Source organism: Schistocerca serialis, chromosome 9 (assembly GCF_023864345.2).
Source record: "Schistocerca serialis cubense isolate TAMUIC-IGC-003099 chromosome 9, iqSchSeri2.2, whole genome shotgun sequence".
Lineage (NCBI taxonomy): Eukaryota > Metazoa > Arthropoda > Insecta > Orthoptera > Acrididae > Schistocerca > Schistocerca serialis.
The window spans coordinates 177,755,168-177,772,160 of NC_064646.1; the positions used below are offsets into that span (position 1 = coordinate 177,755,168).

Consider the following 16,993-nt stretch of genomic DNA (forward strand, 5'->3'; position numbering starts at 1 on the left):
GAGCAGGTAGTACCCCACTTTTGAGCTAGAGTCGTTTTAACAGGAGCACATTCACCTCATTTGTGCTCCAATAACATTTTTCCACTGGTTTTGCAATGATTCACGTTTTTTGTTGCTGAAAATGCAGAATTAAGGGTACCATATTTAGGGTAATATTCAATCTCTTTAACATCACAGTTCCTAACATACTATCTCAATAAATTAGAATTCAAAAGTCGCATTTTTGAAAACAGAAATTTGTTAAATACGGCATCCACAATATGAACCTGACATGTGATGTAACCAACATAAAATTATGCTAAAATTGTAATTTTTATTACACTTCTAAGTACAAATAAAATGTCATTCATTTAGCAACTCCATTAGAGAATCACTGCTGGTAAATGAATAAGGATAGTGATTTCAACAAACTATCTTCGTCAAGTTCTAAACTTGGTACGTAACACATAACGGTGTCCATTACTTCAAGAGATTGATATTATGGGAGTTGTTCAGCAGCAATTCCTCCATTTTCTGGTTTGATTTCTTTTGTAAGTATCCAGTGGAAATCAGCCTTCTTGAAGCAATTTCAGATTGTGCTTTCTTGCACGAAAACCCAGGCACTTCTCACTCTAATATGAAGACAGGCCATCCTCTTCTGTGTAAGAACCCTCTGTTATATTTATTTCAGGCATCTTACAATACTTTGGTTGATTGGGCGAAGGTGGCTTGTACAGTTGGGAGGAAAAAACTAGTATATATCTTGAGGATGCACTGTACTCTGGTCACAGGCAGATTTTCCCATTTCCAACACCATCCTTGCATTAGACGCTTATTTATGTGAAAAAGTCCACACATTTTTAAAGCTTCATGGACTTCTCACATTCCCAATTGTTGGCTTCCTTTTACTAAATTATCTGCCATGTTATTTCTCTCCCCTGAACTCTTAAATTTTGTTAGGCAGAAGCTGAAAAAATGAGCCCATTCACCAGCATTAAAAACATTGTTTTGATTGTGCCTTTGTATCATTGTTAGATGAGTATTTTTTACTGACTTAACAGTGACAATGTACACACATCCAGTCTCACCTCGAACACATTTCTACACTAAATTATATTTGTTCTTGAACCTTTTGAGCCAACTGTTGGATGTTTTGAAATCCGTGTGTCCGAACTTTTGTGCCAAATGTATTAGCGCAAACCGCAGTAGCATCAATTGGAATATTCAGAGCACAAGTTTGTTCTATCCACTTCAGTAGCACAGTTTTCAGTTCTGGAAACTTATAGTTATGCACTCATTTTTGTTTGCCGTTTCCTCCTTTCAAACATGCTGACTCAATTATTTTTCATTAGATCACTATTGTATTTATGTTGGTGGAGGAATATTTAGTTTTTCTGCAATATCAACTCGCTTCAGGTGTGAATTTTTATTCCCTTCCTAAAAAATGTTTCTCTTTGGGACTGTCTTTTTGTCCATGAAGTATCGGTACACTGTTAGGCACAAAAAATCGTGGTCTGAGTCAGTCACACTACAACATGAACAAAGAACACCAGTGACTGAGTTACACACTAATAAATATCCGGTTTGTTGTTTGATCGCTACAGAAGTTGAAAAATGCCAGATTAACCTATACAAACTGCTTACACATATTATTCTACCATAGCAAACGATTTGTGTGGCATGCAGTGCTACACAGCACTGTCTCCCTGCATGTTTCCTCGCCATGCACTCACAAATGCCCTATTTCCACCACTCTCAGAACTCTTGGCGACAAAAGATGCAATGGCTGAACAGTATCGATACTGCCAAATTTGAACATGCCACATGAGGAGGGAAAACAAATGAACAATTCGTTTTATTATGAATTTAATAAAATTGGGACTTGGTCTTTCAAGAATGGATGTTCTGTGCAAGAAAAGGAAGTAGTGAAGGGGTGTTCTAACAATGTTCCTCTGTTTTGAATTGGACAAGATTAGTTTGTCGAAAACTGCGTACAGGGTGAACCAGAGACTTTCATTTATAGCTATTTTACTGCTTTACGGTTATCTGTCAGCTGCAGTTTTAAAACCAAAAGTGTTCTGGAGGTTTGTTGCTGACATGTTTATCATTTGGCCCCAAGGGGAGGACTAATTGCTGGAGTTTAGAGCATTTAAACAGCATTCACCTTTACCACAGGAAATGAATGGCTGTCTACCATTTGTTGATATGTTAGTTGGACATGAGGAAAATGGATTTTTGGGATATTGTATGTACCGTAAGTCCATCCGTACCGATTTATACTTGCAGGCACCTAGCTGCCACCATCCTTTGCAAACTATGATCATACTGAAAATATTATTACATAGAGCTCATGTAGTGTATGATGCTTACAGCCTACATGGTGACCTGTTACACTTGGAAGAGGTATTCATTTAAAAAGTCAAATTAAGAAAGCTCTGCAAACAAAAGCACCAGACCAACCAAGGGAAGAGCAAGAAGAACAAGGTGTTAGTCTAAGACCTTTCCACTGTGTTTGGGAAATGTTTCTTCAAAAATTGCCAGAATAATGAAGTATAAAGTGTTTGTGATCTTCCTACCACCAACCAAGTTAACAGCTCTTCTGAGATCTATTAAAGGTGGTCCACTGTTATGAAAGGCTTGCATATATGAAATTCCTTGTCATTATGGTAAAAGATGAATGGGACAAAAAATACACACTGTATAAGAAAGGTACATAGAGTAATATTGCCACACCCACCTTCTACAGCTTATCGAATCTGCAATGGCTGAACATTTTATTTACACTGGCCATTCCATGGGTTATAGAAAAGTCAAGATACTACAATTAGCAGACAATTTGCTCAACTGAGGCAAGAGTTTTCAGCTCAGTGAATCATGGAAATCACTCAGTTTACATATGCACTCTCAGAGGAATTATTATTGTGTGTGTCCACTGCATGGCATATCAACACATACCACCTGTTTTAATAATCCACCATATAATTCATAAATGCTGTGGATTTGCTGATGGCACTTCCATTGTTATACTTGTAGACTGTTGTCTCTTGTTGTCAGAAGTTTTATCTCTGACATACACAGATTTACTCCACAGTTTTGTGCCAAGGATTTAAATTGTACCATTAACTCACCTTGAAGGTGGGTGTAAGGTTATCAGCCGAAATATCAGAGTAAGAAATGCAATCCGGAATGTTTGCCCAAAAGATGATTGAACATGTTAGAATTCAGTTATAAAGCCTGAAAAATTTCAAAAATCGGTCCTGATAAATGGCCAATGGCAATGTGATGGATGCATCAACCTCTCTAGAGTCAACTTGTTTTTTTTTTTCTAATTTTTGATGCGACTAACAAACAAAGTGGTGTGCATTTTCACTTAAAATAGTATCTTACAGTACACACCTAAGGGATTGTTTCCTTTTGTGTTCTTTTTATTAACATCCATGGTCACTGAGGAAAACCTATTAAACACCAGTCGATTCAACCGATTACTCAGTGTTAACTCTACCACCGTTTTAAAAGTACAGTTAAATGAACAAAAAAGCACATATTCTGGTTGATAATTGGTCTCTCTGTTGGATTATTTTGTTTTTAATTGTATTTACTACTTTATTAATTTTTAAAAGGAATTTTAAGACATACATTATGCAGGTTCATGTTCGTGAATTAAATAGAAAATATTTAATGAATTCCCAGGCATAAAATTATGTCAACCTACACAAAACATTATTGCACTGATTAATAAACTCATTAACGCAATACTCCTGAGAAATATAGTAATTATGGTTTACACCTCTGAAAGTTTTCTAATTAGTATCATAGCCTGGAAATTTGCAGCAAATTTTAGAACTCCCCTTTTCTCCATATAAACAGAAGCACTTTTTCTATTTGATCACAGTCAGTGAGACTCGCATCCTCTCTCGTGATATTTGAATTGGACTCTGCCACAATTTCTGATGTCACGAACTTTGAGCCCTTCTCCAGGAATCAGTTCCTCAATACAACAAACATAATTTTTAATTTTTTTGAAGAAAAGTTGGTAATGTCACTAAAAGTCATTCGCCTGGTTTTAGGGTTATCAAAATTGTCGTCATTGTTATCTGCCTCTTCAACCGATTCATCTGACAATACTTTTTGTCATCACTGTCACTGAAATCCTGGAATGCTTACTGTTTTCTTTACTTGTTCATTTTTGTGACTTCTCTTTTTATTTGTTTCTCAGTTGACACAGGGTGAGAGAGTCCATTTGGGAGAGATGTTCTGCCTTCAGTGCTGGTATTGGCAACACTCTTTCTTGGCTCACTTTCTGTTTTTCCTTTTCCCATATCTCATGCCATGGAGCAGTTTTATGACTGCTTCTCCCACCAGTGCCAATCTGGATTGAGATTTTGGAGACTCTATCATACCAGATTGTGGTGAAGATGGTTTATTAAGGACTTCTGTGGCTCGAATTCCAAAGGCAAAGAACCCAGACGACATTGGCAGCAGCATTAGGATTGCTGGTTTCCATTAATTCGCTAGGAAGAACAGGGAAAGTGTCCTTTGTAATTGAAGTCAGTCTTCTGTCCGCTTTCCTGCACCATTTTGTTAATACTGACCTCCAGTCCATTTTAAGGGGTCTATAAAATGCCACATCTAGAATTTATAGCAAATGTGTGGCAATCATAGGGAGACAGATGAATTTAAATTTGTATCCCTTACATGTTTTCAGCACCTTTGATGAAAAATTGTAAGACAGATTTTCACTCAGCACTGCTTTCACTACTCGTTGTTTCCTGGCCCAAGGTTTTACAATACTCTGGAAACAGTCTTTGAAAATGACTTCATCGAACCATCCAGACTTCAGCATGTTTATCCGGTTCTTTGAGACTCTCATTGTGTCTTAAGTATATCACATATGTTGGGATTTATAAACAACATATGCAGGCAGGAGTTCACCATTGGCTGTTCCAGCAAACAACATACTGATTGCTGATTTAGAAGATTTCATTATTCTCTCTGGATGCTTAGTTCCTCATTTGAAAATACAAACTTTCCCACCAAAGTCATTAGGATGTTAGAAGGGCTGATGCTCTCTAGTGTCTTTTCAAGGTTTGCAAAATAGTTCTTAGGTGTGTTGGCATCAATTTAAAACATAATTAATAAAAAAGTTATAATTTTGAACAGAGAAAATAAAAATTCCTTCTTCAACGGAAAACAACATAAAATCAGTTGCTGCTAACTATTCAAAACTACGGAACCTTTGCTTCCTTAGCAGTGAAGTTTCATGAAATTCACTTTGACATCATGGCATTTCAACAAATGAAACCATCCACCCACTCTTCTACAGGGAAACTGTTTTTCAATGCCTTTGCATTCTGTACATTTTTGTCAAGATAATGTTTTTCTGATACACAAATGTTGAAATTTTAAAATGGAAGTACCTACCATGAGACTGTAATGCGGCGTTCTGCAGTGGTGTTTTCTTCCTCTACATTAAACACAGTTTCCTTTCTGCACTTTCCTGTTTGTCTTCTCATTATATGGTCTTGCAATGTTGTTTGTGGAATTCCATACTGAATTGAAACATTTGTAATGGCTAATCCATTTGATGTTATATCTTCAGTTGCTTTAGAAAAATCTGAATATTTCGAAGACATCTGTAACCTACTGCATTACAGAGAAAACTGGCAATGGAAGTATAGAAATCGCAGCAAGACAATAGTTTTGACTCAAATCACTATGCACACTTGGTACCATTTGGCATTGGGCGAATTCTGGCACACAAAATGCTTTCTGTGCTTGGTTCGCTGTTTTCAGCAAGTGTAATCCTTGGTGCCTCTGTTGGCATTTTTCTGAACTAACTTGACAATACTGCTTTTTTAAAAGTATCTTTTAAGTCTTTCATGTACTGTTATGTTACATTTAGCCATTTACCTATGACACTTGAAATTGGTTGCCTGTGCTTAGTTTTTGTTTATTGTTAGAAGGACATGTATAGTTTTTTTTCAGTTCTTAATAAGCTCAATCATAACAAGGTAGTCTCGCACATTGTTCCAGGTTGGTGCAGCTTCACAGTCTGCAACTGTATCAGCACCACCCTCTTCAGTGGCAGGTGGCGCAACTCAGACACAGACTGATTCAGTAAATGCTGCAGCAGCTGTCGCTCTTTCTGCAATACAGCAAGTGCAGGCAGCACGTGAAATTAAAAAGCAGGTAGAAGGTCCTGCTGGCAAGGCCGAAGGTGGACGCAAAGGTAGTGCTACTGTAGCTAGCTTGGCTGCTGGTACACTACCAACCAGTATACAAGGGGCACCAGCAATGCCATATGTGGCTGCAGGTTCAACAACACTCCCACGTTATGCAGTCCCGGATGTGGCCACATATCGCTATGATGAGACTTCTGGTTATTATTATGACTCATCAACTGGGCTTTATTATGACGCTGGGTCACAGTACTACTATAACCCGCAAACTCAGCAGTTTCTGTACTGGGATGCAGAACGGCAGACATATGTACCGACTCCAGTGCAGGGTGCAGCAGCTTCAGGTGTTGCTGCAACAGCAGGTGCCACCACGACAGAGGAGTCTGGTGCTGGTGGCAAGGATGACCCTAACAAAAAGTCAAAGGACAACAAACAAGACAAGGTAAGCTTGATTTTGTAGTAAAAAACCGAAATCATTGGTATAACTTACTGTCAAATGTACTGTGATTCAGAAAGCTATCTGTGGAGTATACTGAAGAGATAGATTGCTGCTTGCCATAAAGATGACACATTGTGTTGCAGCCAGAAAGACACTTAGACATTAGCTTTTGGCCAAAGCCTTCGTCAGGAAAGGAAACACACATACCATTCATTCACACATTGCTCACACATGACAGTCATCTCCTGCAGCTAAGACCGGGGTGCAGCTATCATGTAGACTGGAAGCAGCAAACTGGAAGGGGCAGGGAAGGGGAAGGGATGGCAGGGTACAGGTTAGGGGAGAGAAGAGATGTATCTGACAGCACATGAGGGCGCTAGACTGCCAAAATGTACAGCATTGGAAGGCTGTGGGGACAGGGAGGGGGGGGGGGGGGGCTGGAGGACAGGAAGCAAAGTAAGAGAAAAGGGGTAAAGGCAGTCAGGTGCGCATTGGCAGAGGGTGGCACACAAAGAGAGAGAAGGTACAAGAATAGGGAAGAGGTAATAGGACAGAGGGGCCGGAAATGGTTGGGTGGAGTGTGTGGGGACAGTGGGTTACTGTAGGTTGAGGCCAGGATAATTTCCGGAGTGGATAATGTGTTATAACTCCCATCTCTGCTACTCACCAAAGCTGGCTGTGGAGGGTAGTATCCAGATGGTTTGGAAAGTGAAGCAACCTTTGAAATCGAGCTTGTTATATTCAGCTATATGTTGTGCTACAGTGTGGTCTACTATGATCTTCGCCACAGTTTGGCAGTGGTGAACAACTGGTTGCTAGTTACACAGCAGGGAGGCCGCTGTTTTGGTAGTTGGTCAATGCATGCTCCATTTGTATTACGTATTTGCGGTGGAAACTGGAATCCACAAATGTTCGGGTTTAGTTAGCAAGTGCACATAATGGCATCAGTTTCATTGCAAGTGACTGTAATCTATGTGGACATTACTGTGATAATAAGAGTGTATTCGTCTACATGTAACAGTCATTGTCTGTGGCCCGGGCCACATCAGATTGTGAAGTGTCAGTATTCAGGCTAAGTGGAGCACAGCTTACATTGGTAGCGACATTGGCACCAATTGTCACACTGCCAACCACCAGGCACGTTGTTTTTGGCTGTGGTGGAAGCATGTGATGTTGGCGACTGTGGGGACAGCAGAGGTGTTGGCAATAGTGGAGTCTGTATGTATGTGCACGTACCAACATAGCAAGGCCTAGGTATCCCACCTACACATACGAAACATGGTTGAGGCAAAAAGCGACACAGTGTGTGCAACCAAGTCCTCCACGAAAACTTCCGAGCACTTAGAACCAAATAATATACAGTCAGACAAACTGGAGTACATAATGCAATACATTGATGAGGAATTCCACACAACTACAAAGGATACAGCCACAAAAGTACTGGAGTTAAAAGTGCAAACTCACTCATTGTGCAAAACCACATGTAAAACTGACTGGCCGTATAAAAGAATTGGAAAAAGGAAATGCCAGGCTTAGAGAAGAAAACAAAAACAAGACGGTCCATTCGTTTGCTAATGTGCAGCCACTGCTTCACTTGTTCAGACAACTGCCACAAAATGAAGGATTGAGACCACACAAGCCAAGGAAGATAGCACACACTGTTCATCAAATCCAAGGACAAGAAAGACACAGAGGAAATACATACACATCTGACAGAGCTAATTGACCGAAAGAAAGAAAAGGTAAGACCCAAGAAAATGAAGATAGCAGTATAGTCATAATTGAAACAGAAACAGAGGAGGAAACCAGAAAGCTGAAACAAAATATGGAGCCAAATAAAGAAATGATTTGCGAGCCATCTATGAAGCGTAAGCTGAAAGTGGTGGCTTATGATGTCCAAGTTACCATGCCAGAAAGCAAATTAGTTGAGACACTGTGTGAACAGAACTTGGAGGGAACAACAGATAGAAAGCAATGCTTAGAAGGTACAAAAGTCAGGTTCAGAACAGGCTCTCAGAAGAAGCTGATAGTGAATTATTTACTGGAGGTACATCCAAAAGTCAGGCACAGTTGATTACACAGAGAAGAACATACATTGTATTTCGACCAACCGCTGTGAGGGATTACTTTGCTGCCACCAAATGCTATAACTGCCACAATTATGGGCACATTGAAGAGCACTGTAAGGAAAACAGACAGACATACTCCCACTGTGAAGTGTGTGGTCATCAAAAAATGAACTGTACAGATACCAAGTGAGTTCCAGTGTGCATTTCACATGCAGAAAGGATTACCTGTCATCTTTGTAAGAAAAAGAAATGTAGGTCGAAAGTAAAGTGAGCAGCAGAAAGAGCCAAAATATTCTGGTCCAGTGTGGCAAGTAGAACAAGAAGGTACAGACAAGTGTGACAGCGAGATGGATAATAAAAAGGCCAGTAATAATAATAATAATAATAATGGTAATTGAGAGAAGGGGTGGAGTTTCTGGAAGTGGCTAAAAAGAAAGGAAAACAAGGAACAGATGGCATGCCTATCTCTAGACAAGGAAGACTTAAAGGAGGACATACTGTCAAATTCAGAGAAAGTGGAAAGTTCAATAAATTCAAAGTGTGGTAGCAAGCAACTCGTTGTAGTAGCAGAGTGTGATAACATGCAACAGCTAATGTAGGAAGACCACAAAAAATACACTATCATAGAACTTAGTGGCATAGAAGAGTAACGGACGAAAGAGACTCTGCCTTCAGAACACTATACAAGAACATGACCTTCATGTCACGAATAGCCCACTCAACCCACCTACTTTACAAAATTGCACAGGTGTGGCAACAAACAAAGGTCTCACCCTTGCAGACTCAGAAGTCAGTGACCATGTTGCCAACTGGAAGGTCTGTGATGGACTTACAAGAAGTAACCATAATCTCACTTACTTCACAATTACAAATCCACATAACGACGTAGACACTTAACATTCAGCCTGAGTGACTATACAATCTACACATAGTGGATTGGGAACTTTTAAAGGCAGAATTCAATATACATCCACTGCAAGCAAGCGAATACGATGTTGAAGCCAAAGCGGCCGAATAGGTGTGAGTACTGCAAATGATGCAAGACAAGGCGATCCCAACATTTGTCAGGAATTCAGAACAGTTTAAAATTCCCCAGAGTCGCATCCTATAGTGCAATATCTAGTCAGAACTTTGTTTCCGGATGATACAATAATGGAAGACACAGAGTTCCATTAGCCTCATTGCTTGAATTACTAGAGCAGCATATGAAATTTTAAACGTTTTTATTGGTCGAGATCCAGCAACCATACGTTATTTAGTTACAGGATATATGTATGGCCACCTCAGTTGCACAAAATTATTGTCAAATTGGCCATGGTTTTGAATGCATTAAGGCAGTCTTCATCAGAATAAAAAATTACATAGGATTACGTGTAATCACACCATGTGTGAAAAATATCAGAGCAAAAATGCTCTCGTCAAATAGAAAAGTCACAAGAATAAAAACTAAAATGTAACATGTTTGTCAACTGTATAAAATATTCCATGGAAATATAATGGCAGCCGCGAGGTCACTTAGGACCAAGAACTGCAGCAACACAGCTGCTACCGTCAGTCTGCCTGTCCACTCGTACCATGTTCTCCACTTGTACCATGTTCTCAATACTCGTGGTGTAACGACTTTGGTGCATATACGCAGGCGTGATCATAGCTGCACACTGTATCTGTGGGAGTGGCCAACAGACACTTTCACCCTCTTTCGTGACTCAAGCTGCTCTGCTTGCAGCGCGACGAGGCTCTCCATACACATTTTTTGTTACTATCGATACATTAAAATGCAGTTCCCTTGGCCACTACCCAGCAATTTACAATATTTACATTATAATTACAATCAATTACACACATTCAGAAATAAATGCACTATTATGTCCATTATGTATTAAATATAGATTCTGTAATGAAGCTTACAAATTCAGAACCAGAAGTACAGTACAAGTTGTCAGTGGATATTAAACGGCAAAAAATTTTGGATAGTGCAGAAGATATTTTACCTGCATTTTCAGTGTTACACCGTCCCCTCCAGTTTGTTGTTTCCATTCAACGTGACAGTTGCATTCTGGTCCGAGTTGCCGGAGAGTGCAGTCACATGTGTGAGATGTACTTGTTTGTGTGAATGAATATATGTGTGTGTGTTTGTGTGTGTGTGTGTGTGTGTGTGTGTGTGTGTGTGTGTGTTTCCTTTCCTGATGAATGCTTTGGCCAAAAGCTAATGTTTAAGTGTCCTTCCATTATGCCTGTCTGTAGCTCAGCATGTCATCTTTACAGGTGATAGCAATCTATCTTTTCCATATATTGTTGATATTTCAACCTGGAGTTTCCATTGTTTGAATAAACTGAAGAGAAATTTCAGAAAAATGACAGCGTTCAGTGCTTACAGAATTTACTCAGGTTGTCACCAAACCTCTTGGATCAAGAGTATATAGATGGTAGTTGGTCCTAAAATTAGTGCTCATGGTGACCAGAAATGTTGCAGCAGAATTCTAGGGAAGGAGGGGCACATCATAAGGATTGAGAATTGCTTAGCAATACATGGCCACAAACATAGTCTTACACCACTAGATAGTGCTGTACAAGAGAGTACTGCCCCCACACTCATCAGATTTATCGAGCCCTGATGCATTTCTATGGGGGACCATGAAACATCTCATGTATCGCTACCCTGTGGTATCTGAAATGGATCTCATCACAAGAATTGTCTGTGCAGCTCCTGCAGTAGAAGAAACTCTTGTTGTGTTGGAGTATGTGTGGCAGTCAGTGCTCTGACTTCGTTATGCAGGCTTGGTGTCTGATTCAAACTTCAAACATCTGTCGTAACATTAGAACTAATTCATGTCATACACTATGTGTACTCATTATGTTCAATAAATGTTTCAAATGAATCACACTCTTGTTTCATTTCCGATTTGCTACCACTTATCCCTGACATTTGCGGCCATGGGTTACTATGCAGTTCTAATCCTTATAATGTGCTCCATCTCCCGTGGAAGTTTGTCGCAACATTTCTGGGACACGGTGTATGGGGATGAGGAATTGGAAGTCTGAAATGAATGTTTCCTGAATGAACAATTGTGTACGAAGCTCTTGTTTGTGCATTGACTTCTACATTGACATTGGTGGTGCGACAGTGAGAAACAATATCCAGTATCCTATATATGCCCATTGTGCTTTTTTTCCCATGCGGTGTCATGAAATGCTTGGTGTAAGAAATGTCCATAGAAATTGAAGAGCATCCTAGCTGCTTGTCTCAATCATTGTTTCTGTGAGATTGCTATTGACTTATGTTGTTGTTATGAGGTTCAAGTTGTTTATATCAATAAAAAACTGTATATTCATTTCCAAACATTAATTCCTTATCTGAGACTACTTAGTTTAAGATTCACTAACATCTATATAGTTTTGAACCTAGTGGTTTGGGACACACACTGTAGAAATTGGGGTGGCAGGGAGATAAGCAATGTAGTTGATTCAAGGGGAGAGACTTGGCATGGAACAGATGTAGAGAGCTTGGCTGTTAAGAATAACATGTAAGTAGAGCTAACAACTAAGCTAGTATAAGAGGAAGGTGAAGTATACAGTGTTATAATTACAAATTTGCATACTTTGTTTGTTTAAGGTGAAAGTAGCAAAGAAAATAGCAAAAGACATGGAACGCTGGGCAAAAACCTTAAACCAAAAGAAGGACAATCCACAAGCAACTGCAGTGGCGACATCAGCTGTGGCTCTTGGGAAATCTGTTGGAGCAGCAGATGCTGGTTATGCCATCCTGGAACGCAAGGAGCGGTCATTGGATGCACAGGTACTAATATACGATGCAGAGAGAAAATTGTTTTTTCTGTCTCGACTTCCTTTCCCCAAAGTTAAGTTGTTATTGTGTTCCTTAGTTCATAATTGAGATCTTTCACTATGATGTGGAACTATTCAGTTCTACAAGAAAATAGGGGAACGTGGTGGTAGTACATATTTTTACACGCATACAGTGATTATATTTAACTATGTTTAGTTTCTCCCTCTCTTAAAGACACACACAAGAGTACTACTTCATATTGAGAAATTCTTCTGTGAACTGGGAGTTCTGTTGTCTGAACTAGGAGTTCTGTTGTCTGAACTAGGAGTTCTGTTGTCTGAACTAGGAGTTCTGTTGTCTGAACTAGGAGTTCTGTTGTCTGAACTAGGAGTTCTGTTGTCTGAACTAGGAGTTCTGTTGTCTGAACTAGGAGTTCTGTTGTCTGAACTAGGAGTTCTGTTGTCTGAACTAGGAGTTCTGTTGTCTGAACTAGGAGTTCTGTTGTCAAGCATATATGATCTGTAGTTTGCATTTGTAGTTAATTGTATTACCCATGAAATGCTTTACATTACTTGGTAGATGATCAAAGACTTTTATGGCTGACTCTCTCACTCCTTTCTTGGTCACATTAAGGCTAAGTGATGGTTAGTGTAAAGCATTTCACCATTAAGTCCAATGTTCACTCAGTGCACTTGCCGTGGGGCATTGTCCGGGATGTGGAAGATGCTCTTCCGGTGGCTATCGAGTATGCAGGATGCAGCCAGCTGCAGGTTGTTGCACAAGTTGGCACCAACAATCCCTGTCATCGGGGTTCTGAGTAAATCCTTGGGTCCTTTGGACAGCTGGCTAAATCGGTGAAGGCGGCCTCCATCTCTCGAGGAGTGGGAGCCAAGCTGACAATCTGCAGCATCGTACCCAGGGTGGCCTGGGGTCCTCTGGTTTGGAGTCAAGTGGAGAATCTAAACCAGAGGCTGCGTCAACTCTGTGATGAAAATGGTTGTAGATTCCTCGACCTATGCTATGGGATGGAAGGTTGTAGGACGTCCCTCAATAGATCAGGGGTGCACTACACACAGGAAGCAGCTACGTGGCTAGCACAGTACTGTGGCGTGCACATAGGTTTTTTTTAGATTAAGTTCCTCCCCACAGGAAACAAACCATTGGCCTGAAAAATTACCAGTACGTGACACTGATGTGGGTGTGCCAACTGTAAAAATTGTTAGTTTGCCTAAACAGGTCATTCCAAAGGATTTAAATATGCTAAATCTCATGTAAGTAAATCGTTGAAGTGTCTGTAGCAAGATCCCCGAGTTACTCTCCGAAATAAACAGTAGCAATGCCAATATTGTATTAGATACCGAAAGATGGTTGGAACCAGACATAAATAGCAATGAAATTTTGAACTCGAATTGCACAATGTTTAGGAAGGATAGGACTGATGCTTTTGGGAGGTGGTGTGTTCATTGCAGTTAAAAGCTGTTTAAACGCAGTTGAGATCAATACTGGGTTGGACTGTGAAATAGTCTGGATAAAGCTGTCAATCAGACAAGGATTGACCATTGTATTAGGGTGTTTTTATAGACCACTAGCATCCCCAACAAATGTCGCAGAGCATTTCAGGGAAAGTCTTGCGTACATAGGAAGTAAATATCCAAATTATCCATTAGTTATAGGTGGAGACTTTAATCTGGCATCCATTGACTGGGAAAATTACACGTTATCACAGGGGGCAGAAGCAAAGATTCGTGTGAAGCTATTCTAGTAGCGCTCTCAACATAACAACCTTGATCAATTGGTTAGAAAACCAACTCGAGATGGAAATAAATTAGATATCTTGCTGACAAACAGACCTGATTGTTGTGAAGAAGTTAATCTAGAATAAGGTATTAGCGACCATACTGTCATTGTGGTTTCTATGTCAGTGGAAGTCAAAAAAGCGTAGAGTTTTCTTGTTGGGAAAGCAAATAAAAGTGTCATTAATAAATATCTTCATAGTCAGATCCAAGCATTCACAACGGGACACAAATATATTGAGCATCTTTGGTCAGAATTTAAAGGTATTGTCCACCATGTGCTAGAGAAGTATGTGCCTAGCAAAAATACAGGTGAGGGAAAGGATCCACCTTCATACAACAAACATATTAAGAAATTGCTGAGAAAGCAAAGAATTTTGCACAGTCATTTTAAACGTAGTCACTGCCCCGCTGACAAACAGAAATTATGCGAAATAAAAGTAGCTGTCAAAAGGTCAATGAGAGATTCTTTTTCCGAATTTGAATGCAATATTTTATCTTCAGATTCTAAAAGTAACCCCGAATAATTTTGGTCATACGTAAAATCTATGAACGCTAAAAATAATTCAATACCTTTTCTTGCTGACAGTGCAGGTTATGTAACGGATGATGATAAATAGAAGACCGAAATTCTAAACCTAGCTTTGAAAAACTCATTTACGGTAGAGGACTGCAGCACCATTCCCCCTTTCAATTATCAAATGAACACGTGGATGGCATACATAGTGTAAACACTATGTATGCCATCCTCGTGTTTATCTGGGGTTGTGAAACGGTTAAGATCCTTATACGCCAGGAAGGCATCTGGCCCAGACAGTATCCCCATAAGATTATATGTTGACTAATCCATCATCTATCAGAGATCATTGGAACAGCAGAAAGTTCCACGGGACTGGAAGAAGGCCCAGGTCATAGCAGTATATAAAAAGGGTAGAAAATCAGATGCACATAATTACCGGCCAATTTCACTGACATTGATTTTTTATAGAATCATGGAACATATTTTGTATTCAGACATCTGAGAACCTCACCTGCAGAAACCAGCATGGTTTTAGAAAACAGCTATCATGCGGGACACACTGGCCCTCTTCATGCATGATATACAACAGGCCCTAGATACCGGCTCCCAAGTTGATGCAATATTTCTCAACTTTCGAAAGGCATTCGACTCAGTTCTGCACTGGCTCTTGCTCCAAAAAGTGTGTGCTTATGGTCTTTCGATGACATATGCGGTTGGATAGAAAGTTTTCTAACAGACAGGGAGCAGTGTGTCATCCTGTACGGGGTGACTTTAACAGAAATAAGCGTAACTTCACTTGTGCCACAGGGCAGCTGCTTTTTATGATTTACATAAACGATCTGGTTGATGGTGTTGACAGCGGCATTAGACTGTTTGCCGATGATGCTGTAGTCTACAGGAAAGTAGTATCACACGAAAGTTGTGAACAAATCAATGAGGATTTGCAGAAAATAAATGCATGTTGTAATGACTGGTAGTTATCTCTCAATATTAGTAAATGTAACCTACTGCGTATAATAAGGCGAAAATCTCCATTAATGTATGAGTACAAAGTAAATGCCCAGTCTTTGGAAGCGGTAACATCCGTCAAGTATCTGGGTGTGACTGTTCGAAATGATCTCAAATGGAATGATCAGATTACACAAGTAACAGGCAAGGCGAACTCTAGATTGTGGTTATTGGTAGAATCCTGAAGTGATCAGTCCTTCAACAAAGGAAATAGCTTATAATATGTTAGTTCGCCCAGTCCTAGAGTACTTTTCGTCTGTATGGGACCCTTACCAGTTGGGTCTGGTTCAAGAGATTGAGAAGGTCCAAAGAAGAGTGGCAGGATTTGTGACTGGTACATTTAGCCACCATGAGAGCGTTACAAATCTCTTAGAAAGTTTGAAGTGGGACACACTTGCAGATAGACGGTGCACGAAACAAAAGGGGCTGCTCACAAAATTCCGAAATCCGATCTTCGCCAAGGACGTAGAGCATATATTATTACCACCATCTTTCAAATCGCGCAATGATCACCGTTCAAAGATAAGAGAAATTAGAGCTCATACTGAGGTGTTCGGACAGTCGTATTTCCCTTGCGCGATCCATGAGTGGAACAGAGGGTGGGAAATATGATTTCTGTGCGAATTGTGCCCTCCTCCACACACCACTTGTTGGCTAGCGGAGTATATATGTAGATGTACACCATCTACTATTACGAATGTTACTGTTTTTTTCAAACATTATTAATTGTTGAAAAGAGACTTCGTATGGGAGAAAATGTACTATGATGCTGTTGTCAGTATGCCCAACTGTTTAAATAAGTTTCTACAAGGAATTCTAAAGTGGACACCACACATTATCCTTATTACTCACTTATTTGCTCAATGGCAAATTACTCTAGGATATCACACTACTAGACATTAGTGAATGAAATCAATAAAAGTAACTCAACTTTTTGGAATTTTTCATCTCCAAAATCTGTTGCTATGCACAATGCAAAAGTTGCAGAACTTAGACTTTTAAGATGATTTTAACATATGACTTCCAGTTCAGGTTCTTATCATTATAAAAAAATTTAATATTGTGTTTCATTTATTGCATAAAATAAGGGAAAGGCAACCACTTGCCTATAGTAGATTGATGTATGGAGCACAGTAACACACAACAGAACACAGCATTCACATAGCTTTCGAGCACTAGCTCTTTTTCCAGCAATAGTACCCATTCACACATACAGCCACAC

At 39.7% G+C, this 16,993-nt stretch overlaps 1 protein-coding gene across 6 annotated transcripts in view; it reads left to right on the plus strand.

Annotated features, from left to right (window-relative positions):
- LOC126418493 (RNA-binding protein 5-like) overlaps positions 1-16,993 on the plus strand; it is a 122,102-nt gene that overhangs the window by 94,348 nt on the left and 10,761 nt on the right. For all 6 annotated transcript variants that reach the window (XM_050085271.1, XM_050085274.1, XM_050085273.1 and 3 more), the window contains 2 exons: positions 6,013-6,600; positions 12,280-12,462. In XM_050085271.1, the coding sequence (XP_049941228.1) occupies positions 6,013-6,600; positions 12,280-12,462 (771 nt within the window). The remainder of the gene's footprint in view (positions 1-6,012; positions 6,601-12,279; positions 12,463-16,993) is intronic.